Here is a 16,804-nt window from a genome sequence, read left to right on the forward strand (position 1 = left end):
AACATCCTGTCGTTTTTGCGTCGGGGGTTAAAAACTTATAACACCCCGTCGTAGTTTGCGTCGGGGGTTAAAAATGTAAAAACAATACTGGTGGCGTAGCGGCATGAACGTGCGACGTTCAATCCGGAGATCGCGAAATCAGGGGCGGCTCACTCCGCGATTCTATCGTCGCGCTACAAGTACATGCCGGGGGCCGCGAGTTCGCGGCCCATTCAGTTGTGACGACCTTCGCACCGCGCAATAGAATTCACTGTCGGCTACTCGCGTGCGGTCCGTTTGTTAAATCTAGGTATGAATTTAGATTGGCGGCATTGAGTGAATATCAAAGGGAGTGAGCCTTCTGTATTTGTACCTGCTATTATGTGGCGAAATGTCATTTCATATTCGCCAGTCGCTTCTCAATAAGGATTAGTTACCCTTCGGGTTGGAAGGTAAGATGGCAGTCACTTTCGTAAAACTACGAGTAAGAATGTCAAAGTAGGCTCCCAGGTTCCCGTGAGCCGTGGTGAATGCGGGGTAAGGCAAGGTAGATGACGATGAGAATTGTGTAAGTAGGGTACTACTTTACTACGAAAACAAGTGGTAACTTGTTTTCGTAGTTGAGTGCCGAAGGCGCCCAGCTCAGGGTAGCCGAATGGCACAAACGCTCACGAAACGCTCACGAAACGAAACGCTAGTAGATATCTATCTCTATCGCTCGTGCGTATTGGCGCGACAGAGCCAGACTAACTGGCGCGGCGTTTCGTATTCGTTTGGCGTCGGAGAAATGCCATTCGGCTACGCACGCTGGGACGCGAGCAACGAGATTCGTACGTACCTAGTAGGCGCTGATGCACCACATTTGGGAATATGCAATATTCAATGCTTGTATCATACGTTCCACCAAAGCTGTCATTAATTTCGGTGTAGCTTTATAACATAATCCCACAACAAATTATTTTTCCATTGAACCACGTGATTGACAGTAATAAAAGATTTTCATGGAATGGTTTACTGGTAAAGTTGTAGATAATTGTTTAGGTAGTATTAAAAACATAAAGCTCATTGTTAAATATTATTTTAAAATATAAAAGAAAATAGGACGTCAAACAAAAAACGTATAAAAAAGCATAGTTACTCTCAGCCATTACGAGGAATTCCAAATGAAGTTACCGGACGGTATTGGCAGCCACATAAAGTAACTAAGAAAGGGTGACCGCCAAGTCTATAAAAACAGCAAACATAGTTAGCGGCAAAGCCAGGGCTCTATAAAGTCAACAGACTTTCCACTGTGACTTTGTTGGAAAATGTTTTATAATAGCTAGCAAATATTAAGAGAGACCATCTTATAAAGCTCTTAATGTTATGCGTTTGAACGTCCTCTGTGGGTTTCAAGAATATTATAGATAAAAGGATTACGTTTTATATGTATTTAGGAATAAAGCAACCTCGGGACATTTATAATAATATTGTTGACATAAGATAACCAAACCACAAAATTAAAATTTGAAAAAAAAAAAAACCCCGACCGCGACATAGTAGACCGATTTTCATAAAAGATGGCTAAGAACACTCCCGAGTAACTCAGCTTTCAGACAAAAAAAACTAAATCTAAATCGGTTCATCCGTTCGGGAGCTACGATGCCACAGACAGACACACACACAGACAGACAAACAGACAGACAGACACGTCAAACTTATAACACCCCGTCGTTTTTGCGTCGGGGGTTAAAAAAGGAAACCCCCTAAGATTTGTTCAATTACAATGTTTGTTATTACGATACTTCATGTTATAAAGTGATTGTCCAGATTTTAAAGCTACCGACTATTTATTTGGACTGAAGTTCTGGGAAAAAATTAAATACAGTTCCAATCCTTTTCATAAACGTCGAGGAATACATTCTGGAAACGTTTCCAATAAATCTCTATCTCTTTGCCATGATGACATTTTGCAGTCTGCTAAAGATTTGTTCCGAGATTTGTAATAAAATGGCTAAACGCCAAACATGCTCGATACAAGTGCATTCAAATACAACAGTTTACTCGGACGTAATAAGAAATTTGTGGTTTAATATATTTGAATCCATTCCGAAATAGATAACATTTTGTTGGAAGTAAATTGGGGAATACAGATACATAATATTAGTGTTCCCTTGAGACAGACACGACCGCTCACACCGCTACGCTACGTTACATTCAAGTATCGTATTGGAGATAGTGCGAGCGCCCGGGCACAGAGGTATCGAACTGTATCAATTACTTGCGCTATAACAGAGTGAACGTTCCAGCCATTTAAGCGCAGAGAAAATCTATAAGCGATTTATTTTGTTCGCAAGCTCCGCACGATGTGAATGGCTTATTGTGATATCTATACTAAATCTGTGATTTACAGCGAACGAAAGCATCGCTATTTTGCCTTAATGGCTGGAAACTTGTTGGTTAGCTTAATCGCTCGCCAGTTATCGTAAAATGCAAGTTGAATTTTCGGTAAAGTTAGTCTAATCAGGGCTTAGAGAGTTCGAAAACCGTGCAGCGCCGTAACTTTGGCTAACGGCGTTGTTTTGACCGCCAGTCAAACTTTTGGCACTTGCTATATTTTCCAGCGCATTTTTCGCGTCTAGCCTACCCCATTTCATAAAAAATGTTTGGTAATTTAAAGTTCTAAATCTAAACTAGTAAAGTGTAATTAAGGATCTATATGTATCAGTAAACTACAGTAAACGAGACTGAACAATAATTAGACTAATAACTACCACCACTAATTAAAACTTAACCAAGTATAATTATATAATTGCCTTTGCATTTGCCCGCGGCTTCGCTGGCGTTAGAAAGAGATAAAAAGTAGCCTATAGTATGTAACTCTCCATCCCTTCAACTATTTCCACTTAAAAAATCACGTCAATTTGTCGCTCCGTTTTGCCGTGAAAGACGTACAAACAAACAGACACACACACTTTCCCATTTATAATATTAGTATGGATTGTCTTCGATTACCGCGATAGTTACTCATGAAATAAAACTATGGAACCCCGTTGATCACGAATACTGTAAAGTATTCGAAACGTCGGGATGAATTGTAAATACGCGATATAATCCGTTTCCATAGTTTTATTTCATAAATATACACTAAAATTCATAGTTAGGGCTAAGTATATACTTTTATATGCCTTAAAATCTATAAATAAACATGGTTCTCGGATGAAGGGAAATAGCATAAAGATAAACGGACTTTGTATTTATTCATCAGCGACTTAACTTCGCGCTATAACTGTCTTTTCATGGCTTCACAAAATCTGCTTTACAATGTAAACAAAATATCCTTTAAAAAATATACAGCCCATAAACAAGAGTGTTTCTAATTGGAAAAACAACAGTAAAGTGGAAAGATCATCAAGTTTATAGTAGAGTGGACATAAAAATGCAACGGCAGCAGCACGTGTCATAAAGTGCATCGAGTCGCGCCGCGATATAAAATAAAAGCCGGGTTGAGCGCCCTTGCGGTTATTATGCTGCGAGAAATATTAGCTGAACTTAAGAAATTGGCCAATTAAACTTTGATGGGGACTTCTTTAATAAGCTTTAAGAGATTGGACGCTATAAAGGGTAAGATTGAATAATTTGGATAGTTAATAAGAGTATTGGTTAAATGGACTTGTTACGGTTTACAACGTCGGAAATTGACCACTAAGTGGTCAGTCGAGAGCGCTGCACGAATGCCGCCGACCAGCGGTTAGCTGCAGCCTAGTATCCGATATCTTGCAATCATTTGCGTTAGTTTGCTCGACTTGGAGCAGTAGCCGAGATGACAATCGGTTTATCGACTTATTTAAGTTTTCTATCGACAATAGACACTTGGCCCTTGGGAACGAGTCAATCATTTGCCGGACACGCCAATCGAGAATTAAAATTTTTATCAAAATGACAGGCGCCAGTGAAATCTCGTGATAAATGATAATCTGTTAATCTGTTTCAATCGTTGATTTTTCGACTGACGATTACGTTAACAATTTTATTCAGTAAAGTTTTAATTCCAGAACAATATTTCGGTGTTATATTTTTGATTAAGGTAAAATTACTAGTTAAATTCTCAGTTAAATGCTATTGCAAGCTTAGTTAGTAAATAAGTATAAAGAACTCTCAATCGAGGCTCTCGGCCGCTATCAGACACCAGTGTGGTATTTTAATTATAAAATTGTTTGCCTTTTTAAAATAAATACTTAATTTTGTGTGATGGATTTTCTTTGTCACACTTTAATTATCTTTAGGGGTATGTATTATAGGTATCTTAGATGTAAAGGCACTGAACGCATGACAATTTATAATACCTACACGTACTTATATAATGTACCCAACGAGCGGGAAATGGGGTGCATCTAGGGGTTCAAAGTGACCCCCTCATTTCCGCTTAGGATTAGGCCATGGCATCAAACTATTTACGACACTGTCCTAGTCCTTCTCTTTGTAAAATCCCTCAAACCCTGGATGTAAGTATATCGAATTGCGTTATTTTCGTGTATGCTACGCTGCCGTTTTCATTTTGTTCGATTTACCTGTTAATCCATATTGTTACTGAAAATGAGTTAACCTTTTAATAGATAAAAGCTTACAGCTAGTTAATAAATCAAAAATTGTTAACCTTAATCCAAGTATTGTTCGCATGATATTTCGAATATTCGAAGCAAATTTCTGGAACCATTCCAAAATAATGTCGGGTAATAGTCGCGCAGGTAATGAAATGGGAAATATTGCCCGTCACGATGTGAACGGTGGTATGCAAAAAATCGTCCGAGATTAAAATTGTGACGAGGGAATTGGCGAACAGCCGTTGTTTCCGATACAAAACGTTTAATTTCGCTACGAGTATTAACCGAACGACATATTCGACACGCAAACATCGATAGCTCTTACCTTTTTGATTTACTCTTGATTAAATGAAGTCGGTTAAAAATGAACCAATAGCGAATCGGACTCGTGCAATTGTGCGTGGGTTCAAGGGTTCTGTACGATCAGAATTGTTTAGGTTTCCGTAGTCAACTTATAGTTTTGCCGTGGTAGTTTTTGAGTACCTACAAAGCGCCAAGCCAGGCCATGGCACTCCCTTTTTTGCCGATTGTACGAAATGCTTAATACCCAAAATAATAACGCGGCTGCAAGCAAGCAATAAAGGGCGGGTGTGAAATTGTACATCACTAGTGGGTGGTCTCAATCATATATTGAACGAACAAAAATCTTATTGTAAACATTTTGGTACTTATATATATAAACATCAAATTAAGGTCAAATTACCTGACCTTTTCACGCTTGACATTAAAACGGCAAGCTACTTTCATACCTATTGTTGCTACCTCAAGTTTCAGGTTTATTAATACAAGCATAACAAAGTTTATTATTCTTGCTGCTCGGTTAAATTAAGCTGTTACTGGCTTTCAGTGGGTTCAAATTGAAATAGACATTTATACACAATATCGACATGTCACAGGGAAATGGCCACAACGAAGATTAGATCAAATCTCTAAGGGATATTATCTAATCACGCAGGATGGCGAATCCATTTTATCATTTCTCTAGAAAATTTCAGTAATTTAACTATATCCCTGAGTCTCTCTGATTCGTTTTAAAATAATTAACGTTTGTTATTTTACGGTACATAACATGAGGAAACCAATACATACCACATACCACAATAATATACGTATTGCATAATCAATGAAAGTACAACTGATGGACATTCGGAGCTTCTCAATTTGGTATGTAATTTCTATATCGACAGTAAGGAGTATGTATGTACAGTTGTACATTGTCTCTCGGAATTATACATCGTGCAATGATCGCAATGATTAAATACCTGTATTATATAGATGGGTATTGTGCAAAATGTGGCCGTGGAGATCACTCCCTTCTGTCTCATTAACGCATGCACAAATTGTCCACTTACGGAATGCAACGAGTAATTATTGTAATTATAACTACATTCAATGGTCATTACATTAATTACCGGTTTATGCATAGTTCGGATAATTCCTGATTGATATATCTTACTGAATATAGTTCTCATCGGACCTATTAAGAAAAATCGAGAGTATGCTTGCTATACGTGATCGGCCTAGCAGTTGCCCAATTTCAGAAAGTAATTTGTTTTATATTTTAGAGATGTTGGCGTGTGCAATGTGCAATTGTGCATTCTTGAATTCCGTGTGTAGCAGCGCAAAAATTCACTTTATCGAAGAGGTTGACAGTAACGCCAACGACAATGCAGCAGTACCACTGTCGCAGTGACATCCTACACAATAACACCTACAGCAGTGGTGGGCAAACTTTTTTCGTTGCCGGCCAAAAATTGAAGGAATTTTAGAGACACCAAAAACGCATTTTTACTATAGTGCTGGCCATATCACACAGTATTTTAAAGGACCGGTGGCGGGCCACATAAAAGCCTTTCGCGGGCCGTACTTTGCCCGCCACTGACCTACAGTAACTAGACCTATACGATTGCTGCGTAATGGGGACTATCGTCTTTTTGCTCACCAGTTGGCGCCACTGTTGAGTAGAGGTAAGGTCTAGGATATAGCCGTCAAAGTTAAAGGCGCCTTATGAGATCGGAGCCGAAACAAAGATTTGAATCTCATTAATTAATTATAAATAATATCTCGATTATTAATTATAAATAACTTAGGTAACATCATATTTTTGCCCCTCTTTTTCTTAATTCCGTTCTCAAAGCGTTCACATTCATTTTTAATCATTTTTATCACGAAGCCCACTAAAACCAGTAGTAGTAGTTTTTTGGACCTCACGCGAACAACAGCGCCTCTAGTGGCAAATTCATACACGATAGACCCCACCCATACAACCATTTCGGTCGCAAAATCTTCAAATCAGTAACTAACTGTCAAATGTGACATAACGCGTGGTAACGTCGTGCAAACAATGCGACCGTATTGATACAATAACAAAATGTAGTCGACGTGTGCACTTGTTACGGTAACAAAATGTGTACGAATCTGTGGCTGTCAATGTCACTGTCAGAACGATTTTTAACGACACTTTATTAATCGACGTATGCACACATAACGGTAACACAAGTGGACGAATTTGTGGCTGTCATTGTCACTGTCAGAACGGTTTCTGACAGTGACATTGACAGAATTTGTACACATATGTGTAGGTCTGATTACCGAACTGGTAACCGCTGTAACCGCAAATGACAATCTGAAATACGAAGGTTTCTCAAACTGTCTTGTGAAGTTGTGGACTGGTTGCTTTGAATCATTTAAATATGAGCGAATTAAATAATAATAAACAACGACGACCATTTAAGCAGTCTTCGACATTTTATAGAAATGTGGGAAAGTTAAGAAAAGTGCAGAATGATTATACAAATAGATAAGCACTTTATATGTAGTTACTTAATGTATTAAATATACAATTTTTAATTCTTATTGATAAAAATGATGTGTAGTATTGCTTTACACAATAAAAGTAGGTATAAAATGAAATGGAGTATTTACTGTGATATTAATAGAATTTCTGTTGCGCAATGATAGTTTTTTTCAGTACAGATGCTGCTTTTTTTTTAACGCAGTAGTGCGAGCAAATCAAGCAATGATTCATTTCTTGTCTGGTCGAAACTCTTAGCTTTGATTTAGGTACTGAAAATCGTCGTACGATACTCGTGCGAAAAGGACATTCACAACTCGTGTCGATTTAAAACACTCCCTTCGTTCGTGTATTAATTTATCGCTACTCGTATCGATTTTCCTCTTTTCCGCACTCGTATCTACAAGTATTTTGTTTGGGTTACAAAAAAAAAACACATTATTTACTCTACTACGTTTTATTTATGTCTCTTTAACATTACAAATTTGTGAACACTTATCTCTACAAAAATCTTGACAAAAGAAGTACAGATCGCTGAAATTAATGTTGATAGTAATATTAATGACGACTACTTCAACAAGTGTCAATTGTGAAATGCCGCAAAATACTAGTTGCTCTATAAAGACCATAATAATATGATCCCCGATCCTTTACAAGTTACAACCCAGCAGCTCAGTACGCACGTTACAATTTTTTTTTAATCTTCTTTAGTGAGGACAACTGAGTACGACGGCATATTTAATTGTTTATAAAGTTTGAGGATACCTGAAAAAAATGAATACAAGAAGCCATTTTCAAATCCAATAAATATATATTCACTGCTTTCGGTCACGCGTGTACGCTGCGACCATTTTGCGACCATTTGTTGACCGTTTGGTGACCGTTTGGCGACTGTTTTTTACATGGAATATTACCGAGTCTTAATCCATATTTTAACAACTTTATTGGTTTTCTAGGCAATATTTTTATTATTTCAGTATAGTATATGCACCGGAGCACTAAAACTTCACCAAACTACGCAAACACCGAGTAGTCAATAATATTATTACTGGTTAAACTGAGGTAAATTGATGGCGCGTTGATAAATTTAGACTTATTTTATGAAATCACTCGAGCAATTTAATTGGCCATGGTAATTAGCCCATATTATATTACAAATGCAACGCGTAGTGCACACTTCTGTCACTTCTGTGACCATTTGTGCCTGTTACCAATCGTCCCCATTTGGGTCGCCTCGACTAAACGTCGACCGTACCTACTGCGACTAAGCATTGAGACCCGAAGACCTGTGTGTACACAAAATAGGACGATTTGCGTAGGAACGGCGACCGATTATGGTTATATGGGCATTACCTAATTACACTCGAATAAATAGAACTCGATAGACGGTCTTTGGTATGAAGCCCTATTTCATATAAACAATTCACCACCGCATTCAATTTCACATTTGGCAAAGACGCCCCATAAATCCGGTCAGTTTTTACTAAGTATGCAAACCGTGTACTTACCGCCTCGGTGTGTATCGGGTGCACGGCAAACAGCATGGCGGCCACGAAACTTGCGAACTCCGGCAGGAACATCGCGCACACTCTGCAACAACATAACTGGGTCACTGGCTGAATAATGACACTGAGCAGTTTGGCTTAAAGTCAAAATGATCGAGCAGTGTTCCGACACTGGTTTTGTTCTGAACTTTGTGGAATTTGTGGATCCTATTACAATTAGTCAACGGAAGCTTTTAGATCTAAATAGGTATAAAATTTACTTATTCGGCTGCAAAGTGGTTGCTGCCTAGTTCGGGCGGGATTCTATCTTAACTTAAAGCGCTGACAGATTTTACCAATACTGTCAATTAATCGCAAAAACGCCTGACTTGAAGCGCCATGTTGCGGAATTTCATTGAAGCTATTTTCTTCATACTATACTGAACTGTCACCGAACATCAGAATAACAGCGCCCTCTTGACAACAGTCATTTCTGGTCAGGCTTTAATAAGTATGCCGAATATAAAGGATATATCTTCTGTCGAACTTACAATCTGTGGGTTCCTTAAGAATTCAAAAGCTTTAAGTACCTATTTCTTTTATTGAGGGTTAAAAGTTCAGCTACATAGTGATTTTACTTTAAAGGTGACCTTGGAATGTGACCTTCGAAAATGTTTTAGCTATAACATTAATAATTTCTATGTATAAAATATGAATCAGAATTAATTATTAGGCTAGGTAGTAGTTGAGTAGGCCAACTTTATAAATAATGAAATGTTGTTCGATTCGTCTTGTAGCAGAAGGCCAAGGTCAACGTAGGTACCTACTTCCCATTTTATTAGGTGACGGATTTAATGTTTTAATAAACATTATTTACATGAACTTATTTATTTACATGTTTAAATGGCGACAATAATATCAAACGGAAAAGAAAATTGTCAGGGATGTTGCCTAATTACAGTCTGACCAAAAAGAGCAGAATTAAAAAGTGGCAACACGTAGTGTCCCGTTTTTTCACACATGTCGATTCAAAGTAGAGATGGGCCGAATATGGACTTTGCCGAATTCGGTTCAGCTCTTACCGAACCGAACATTCGGCTTAATATTCGGTTACGCCATATTTTTAAAGCGAATGTTAAGACTAAAACTGTTAAATGATTGATAATGGTTACATATGTTACGACAACTATGTACTTATGATTTAGTGGATAACTAAAACTTAATTAAAACAACTCTGAACTCTTCTCAACTTTTAAACTACGGTTTTTTTTACTTTTTTACAAAACAATTGTATTAATAGTTTGACGCATAAGTATAGGTAGGTATGTCTTTTTAGTAGTTCCTTAGAAAGCTACTAATATAGGAGCTTATTATCCAATGGAATACGTAAGATCTTCATTATTTACTTTGTTTATTCGGTAAATATTCGGCAATGCAACCGAATTATTCGGCCGAATACGAACATTGAAAAACTTGCCGAATATGCCGAATACCGAATATTTACCGAATATACGGCCCATCTCTAATTCAAAGTAATATGTGTGAGAAAACAGGACGACACTGCGATGTTGCCACTTTTTAATTTCTACTCTTTTTGGCCAGTCTATAATGTCATTTTCAGTTCAGTTTTCACTTCGTACCTATGTCATTTTCAGGGCCGGATTAAGGGTAGAGCGAGTGGAGCGGCCGCTATAGGTGCCAGATGGTGAGGGGGCGCCAAAATCGTAAATGTGGAAAAATCCAAATCAAAAAGTTTTTATATTGCGTGGGTGCACACAGAGTTCGAAATGGCGAGAGGGGCCAGGAGCGAATTCAGCTATTAAAAATCTGCATTTGGGTTTAAGTAGGTATATAAAATCCCTCTGTCAAATTATTGAAATTTAAAAAAATTTCGCGCTCACTTTGCTCGCGTTTATTATTTCTCTCTAGTATATGACCCTATGCTATCTTTTAGTTACATATTAGTCAAATGGCTGTAACGTGACAGACGGACATAGCGATACTATAAGGACTCCGTCATTGATATTAAATTTTTAACAATAAGGGCGCCAAAACTATGTCTTGCTCTACCCTGATCAAGTGCGCGGGCCGGCGCTGCATTTTCCTTTACCGATTATACCGGTAGTAGGTAATTGACATTGTTGTAGTTATGAACCATTTTCATTGCTTCTCAAACATACGTCAGGCGTTTACACCAGGGAACTACATAGAATACTAATAATAAAACCTACTCAGTTTGTGGAAACAGAGATTACAGCTCTGTGTAAGTAGACAACTACACGCATAAAATTTCTGTTGTAAAAAGTGTGCCATTGAAGTGGGTTGGATGCGGCGAGGTCGACGCTAATGTACAAAGTTTGCGACTTCATTTACTCACACGTTCCCCGAGTACCCTGTTATGCGAATGATTAGTTTTTAATATATGAATTTATGTCGGAGTTAGCATAGCATTTTAAATGCTAGCTTCTGAACTACACTATTATTTAAAAATAATTTTTGTAGCGCCTGATAGAAAATTAAAAGCAATAATTTAATTTCAAAAGTTTACATCAAATTACTTAACTCAGTTTCGGGGTGGAAGAGGTAAAACCCATTTCTATCCTATTTCAAACTATGTAATTCGCTTTAGCGGATTAAGCGCGAAGAGATAACACACAGACATAGCGGAAAGACATACTTTCTCTTTAGTAATATTGGTACGAATATGAATTTTCACTTGCGTAGAATATTCTGTGGTAGAACTAGATTCAACTGCACTTAGAACTAAGCCCGAGTTAGCTCTTCAATACGGATGAATGCACAGATAGCGGCTAGAATTGGCGGTTTCTTTGAATAATAACTTAAGCACATTATTATGCTCGATCGGTACCCAACTTATAACATCTTAATGGCAAAGTTTGTAACGCCACTCAGAATACGTCTTCCTTCATACTTAAACAAATTTCCTCTTCTATTTTGTAAAGTTATAATTACTTCAACGTGTATTTGTGTCAGGCATCTACTTTGAGTTCTGTTGTATAATTCTATTTTCGATGAAAATGTTGTCTAATCATGTTAAATGAAAGTTACTTTTTCCGTGAAGTGATTTTTATCAATTTGTTTTGCTTTGATGTCGAAATATAAATTAGGTATAATTTTCAGCATATAAATATTTTAGAAAGATAAATGATCAAAGGGCCGAAAAACCTATTCTACCCTCTAAGGAAATATCAATCTTATATACCTTTTCTTAATATCAAAATAAAAAATCTGACAATCCTAAATATTATTAAGCGACGCAATGATATTGTACACTAAAATATAAATTATGTCATGTTCCAACATACACCATTACCTACAGTCGCACCGTTCGTTAGCGCAGTAATAATTAAAAGTTTCACGTTCATATTATAGGAAGGATCGCAGTACGGTAGGTACACTAGTGTGAGGGCGTTTACGACGTCCACTGACAATAATTGGGCAAGTTTGCGGAGTGGCGACACGGCGGGCGTGGCCGGCCGAACTGAAACACTAACTAATTGAGAGCAGCATCGGGACTCGTAGGGATTGCAATCCGGACAGGAGGTCCGGTAATCCGGCCGGATCCGGAACTTTTTACATACCGGGTCCGGTAAAATTAAAAATACACCTAAACACAGAACGTTCGTGTTTTAGATAAAAATAGAAGTTTGCGGAGTGGCGGCCGACTATGCCCGCCGAACTAAAACGTTAAGAGTAGCATCGAGGTTCGATGTATTGCAATAAGGACCGGAGGATTCGGTAATCGGTCCGGACTTTTTATTAACTACCGGATTCGGAAAAAATAAATATCTAAACTCAGTACGTTATCTGTTCTAGATGACATAGGTAATTAGGTGTGCCTGTAGGCGACGAATGAAAGTTGTGAGTTGAACAGAACGAATTAAAAAGTAATATACTTAAGGAGTTCTCATTGTGTTTAGTAAGAAATGTCTTTGCAATGCTGCACTTTTGATTGCTAAGTTGTATTTTATTGTTGAAAAGTTCTACATCATCCCTTATTTCACAAAGAAGGAGACAAAGCTGTCACTTACTTAATTTTCTTTGATATCTCTATAGAAAATCAAAAACGGTCCGTCAGAATCCGGCCAAATTCCGCCCGGATCTGGCCAGATCGAAAGCCAATCCGGTTTGCAATCCCTACAGACTCAAGTCGCTAGCGAGCGCGGGACGACCCCATTCCAAACTCTTACTATAAATACCTAAGCAAAGCTGCTAAGGCTACACTGCTGTATTCTGTTTAAATAGCATCGGCTAATTGGAAATAACATGACTCAAGTTGCAAGCGCGCGCGGAATTGTTGATTTAGGACAGTCGGCAAACTTTTTTCATGTAGAGAGAAAATTCTTTTGAAAGGGCCAGATTTACACTAAAAATGTACTTTTACTAAAGTCCTGGCCATATTACACACTATTGAGAAGAACCAGTGAGGGTCACTGATTTAGTTATGCGCAAAGCTGGGCTGGCACATGATTGGAGCGACAATATATAGCGATAAGATTACACGTCTTTTGCTAATTATAATTATGACATATCGCGGCGAGACAATCTCGCGTCAATCATGGGCCTACAGAAAAAAAACGTTAGCGACTAGCGACAAATTCTTTAACATTACATGCCTCCCCCTCCTCAATAGGTATATCGAATATACCGATACACCAATTACCAGGACAAATCAAGAATTGACTTTTGTCTGATAAATAAGTAGTTTTGTCAACCTTTACTTCGTGTTAATTTATTCTGTTTTGCTCTTTAAACCTTTTACTCAAAATTAAAAAAAAAAATCTCTGTATCCGTTTCGCCCTGTAATTATTAAGTAATTACATCGCCTTGGCAGCGACCTATTCGCCAGGTTAGCTAGTAAGCTAGTTATTTAGTTAAGTATTAGATTTAAGTTTATTGGTTGGGGACTGAAAATCAGCGGTCTCGCTGAGTCTCATCCATTTTACTGCACACACATCTGTAATTTTACTTACTAAGTTTTTATAAGTTCTTATATTTCCATTTCGTGTTGTGTTGGTAAATAAATATCTTATTATTTTATTTCGTCACATTTAATGGATGTATTTGATAACCCTAAGCGCGCGACGTTTCTCACTCGAGCCGCGGTTAATTGAGACTAACTCCGCAAGGTGCTCCGACGGTCGACTTCTACCGGAATTAAGGCACTCGTTAGCGACTTTTTGCGAGACTAGCGAAATCTCTTGAGAAGTTGGCGAAAAAACATTTATAGGTAGTTTGTTTCGGAGTTCGCGGGAGTAACGAGCGTTTCCGGCCGGCTTTCCTATGACGTTACTTGCGTATGTTTATTTACTTGTGAGCGTCATACTTTGGTACTTCGAGTATTGCGAGGCTGACTGTATATACAAAACATTTTTATACATACAGGATTCTTGGCTAATATACTTTGAATACAAAGGTAGCAAATAAGCAGGACGGTCGCAGGACATGAAAGGGTGAAACGTGCAGCAACACTAGAGTTTGCAAGATCCGCCGATTTTTCGGATCCGGATATTTCGGATCTTAAAATTTGCCGGATCCGGATATCCGGATATTTCGGATAAAACGGATCCGTGTTGAAAAGATCACTTTTTATAGGGGTTTCGTCAAATCAAAGCTCCTATTACCGAAATAAAATAATGTAAACTAACAAAACGACAAAAATATAGTCTATTATTGCTTCATTAACTTTTTAGACGAACTTTTAACACATAATTGTGTCGCTTAACTTCAAACTCGCGTAAATCGATTCAATTTTCAAGGATGATTATACAAAACAAGCATAATGGACTTACCCGAGTTTGAAGTTAAGCGACACAATTAATTGTACAGCTATAACATTAAGCAGTAGGCCAATATTTTTGTTTAACATACATAAGCCAATGCAGGGTAATTTAGTGTTGTTCACTAATACCTCCGTTTTACTGGGGCGTCAATTTGTAACCACAACCAATAAATGCATCCATGCAAAATTGCAGATGTGGGATAAAAGTTAAAATAATATAATTTTATTGCGTTGGACCCGGTACTGTCAATATGAATGTAACTACACAAAAAGTATTAGACGTAAAATGCGTTACACAAATTTAGTTATCATGTACCATTTTCAATTGTTTTTCTGAACTTATGTGCGAAATGTCATTTGACACTTGCCAGTCGCTTTTCAGTGAAGCTCTAAGGCTGGCAGCGCACCTCCAATCCTTCTGGTATTTTGGGTGTCCATAGGTGGGAATGATCGCTACCATCAGGCGACCTGTCTGATAGTTTGCCTCCCATCTAATTAAATAGTGCTAAGCGACGATATACATACCTAAATAGATAAAGACATACGTATATACATAGAAAAGAAAACTTCCATTACTCAGGAACAAATACCTGTGCTCATCACACAGTCACATAAATGCCCTTACCAGGATTTGAACCCAGAACCGCGGCTTAGCAGGCAGGGTCACTACCGACTGAGCCAGACCGGTCGTCATCAATAGTTTCAGCTTTATAGAAAATTAATAATTTATCGTTATTCCAGTGGGATGCATCCAGTTAGTAACGAAAGCAGTTTTAAAAACTATGTTTTTTTGTTTACAGTTAATTTTATTTAGTTTGTCAACATATAGTTTTATGTATTCATCGCATGGCGTAATGTACCGAACCTAACCTAGCTTGATATTCTGTAGTATTTGAATAAAATAAAGTGAATAAACACTTTAGGCGACAAAATACAGGAAATAATTCATAAATTTCATTCGAAAAAAAATTCTGGTGTGGATATTTAACGGATCCGTATTATCTGTTTTATCCGGATCCTATGAGACCTCGGATCCGGATCTCAAATTCAACGGATATCCGGATCTCAAACCCTAAGCAACACTATTTTACAGATTATAACAGGTAATAAGTTCATCCAAAACACCGCCGAACTAGAATGACGAGGAAAATCTAATTAGTCCTTTTCAATTAGAATAGACGAGGGGAGAATAGGGGAGGTTTCTTTATACCACTTGTGCCTATAGGTAGACATAGATCAGCATTACAATACGACCCAACGCAACGCACGAGTCATCGTGCGTGAATGACGTGATCTGTACCTACTACCTACTTATTGTGCCTGAGCTGTAAATTCACATTTTTGACACATTTGTTTTGAAGTATGTTGCGATGTGGCTAAGACGTATCGTTTGCCAAACCTAGCGATTATTTACGAATTGGTTGGATCGATTAGGCCCTATGTAAAATGAGGCGCTTAAACAAATATATACGATTTCTATCAACTTACTGAAATGTCATTTGAATCGAAATGACAGACTCTGCCACAGCACTAGTTTAAAAATAAAAATGAATGATAAATGACATAATAAGTAAATCCTGCGTAATAAATTAATATCGTAAAATACTCACTAACGAAGATCCGCAAAAATGTAACGTGTTAGATTATGTTTAAAGTAAGATATATTGTTTTTAAGTACTTGATTTTTTAAAAATATGATTACATACTAGTGCTGTGGCAGAGTCTGTACTTGATTTTTTTAAATAGGATTTTATTTAAATTGATTTTAGTCGCGCGAGTTTACGTTTTGTGGACGCTGTCAAGTGTCAAAAATGTGAACTTACAGCTCCGGGACAATAGGTGTATTGTTCGACTTTTGGTGTACAAAGAAAGGTCACTCACATATTTTCGACGATTTTTATCTGTTATAAAAGACTATGCTCTCTTTTCGGACGAAACTGCGCCATAACAGAACTTTCGGTGTTTTCAATGATGTCATAGCACTGTGTGTGATAATGGCTTAAAAGAAGCCAAGTCATTACTATTCACTAGTTGGTGTAAGCTCACACCGCTATCAATCATATTCAAATGAGACAGGTTATAAATGTTATTATAATTATGTTGTTCCACGTTCATGCGGAACTAATTATAATAGTGAAAGACGCGTTTATTATGTCATTAG

At 37.6% G+C, this 16,804-nt stretch overlaps 1 protein-coding gene across 2 annotated transcripts in view; it reads right to left on the minus strand.

The window, feature by feature from the left end:
* Window positions 1–16,804, minus strand: part of LOC125228543 (protein O-mannosyl-transferase Tmtc3) — a 218,580-nt gene that overhangs the window by 12,229 nt on the left and 189,547 nt on the right. For both annotated transcript variants that reach the window (XM_048133145.1, XM_048133146.1), the window contains exon 3: window positions 8,865–8,946. In XM_048133145.1, coding sequence (XP_047989102.1) covers window positions 8,865–8,946 — 82 coding nt within the window. The remainder of the gene's footprint in view (window positions 1–8,864; window positions 8,947–16,804) is intronic.

Source organism: Leguminivora glycinivorella, chromosome 8 (genome assembly GCF_023078275.1).
Source record: "Leguminivora glycinivorella isolate SPB_JAAS2020 chromosome 8, LegGlyc_1.1, whole genome shotgun sequence".
NCBI lineage: Eukaryota > Metazoa > Arthropoda > Insecta > Lepidoptera > Tortricidae > Leguminivora > Leguminivora glycinivorella.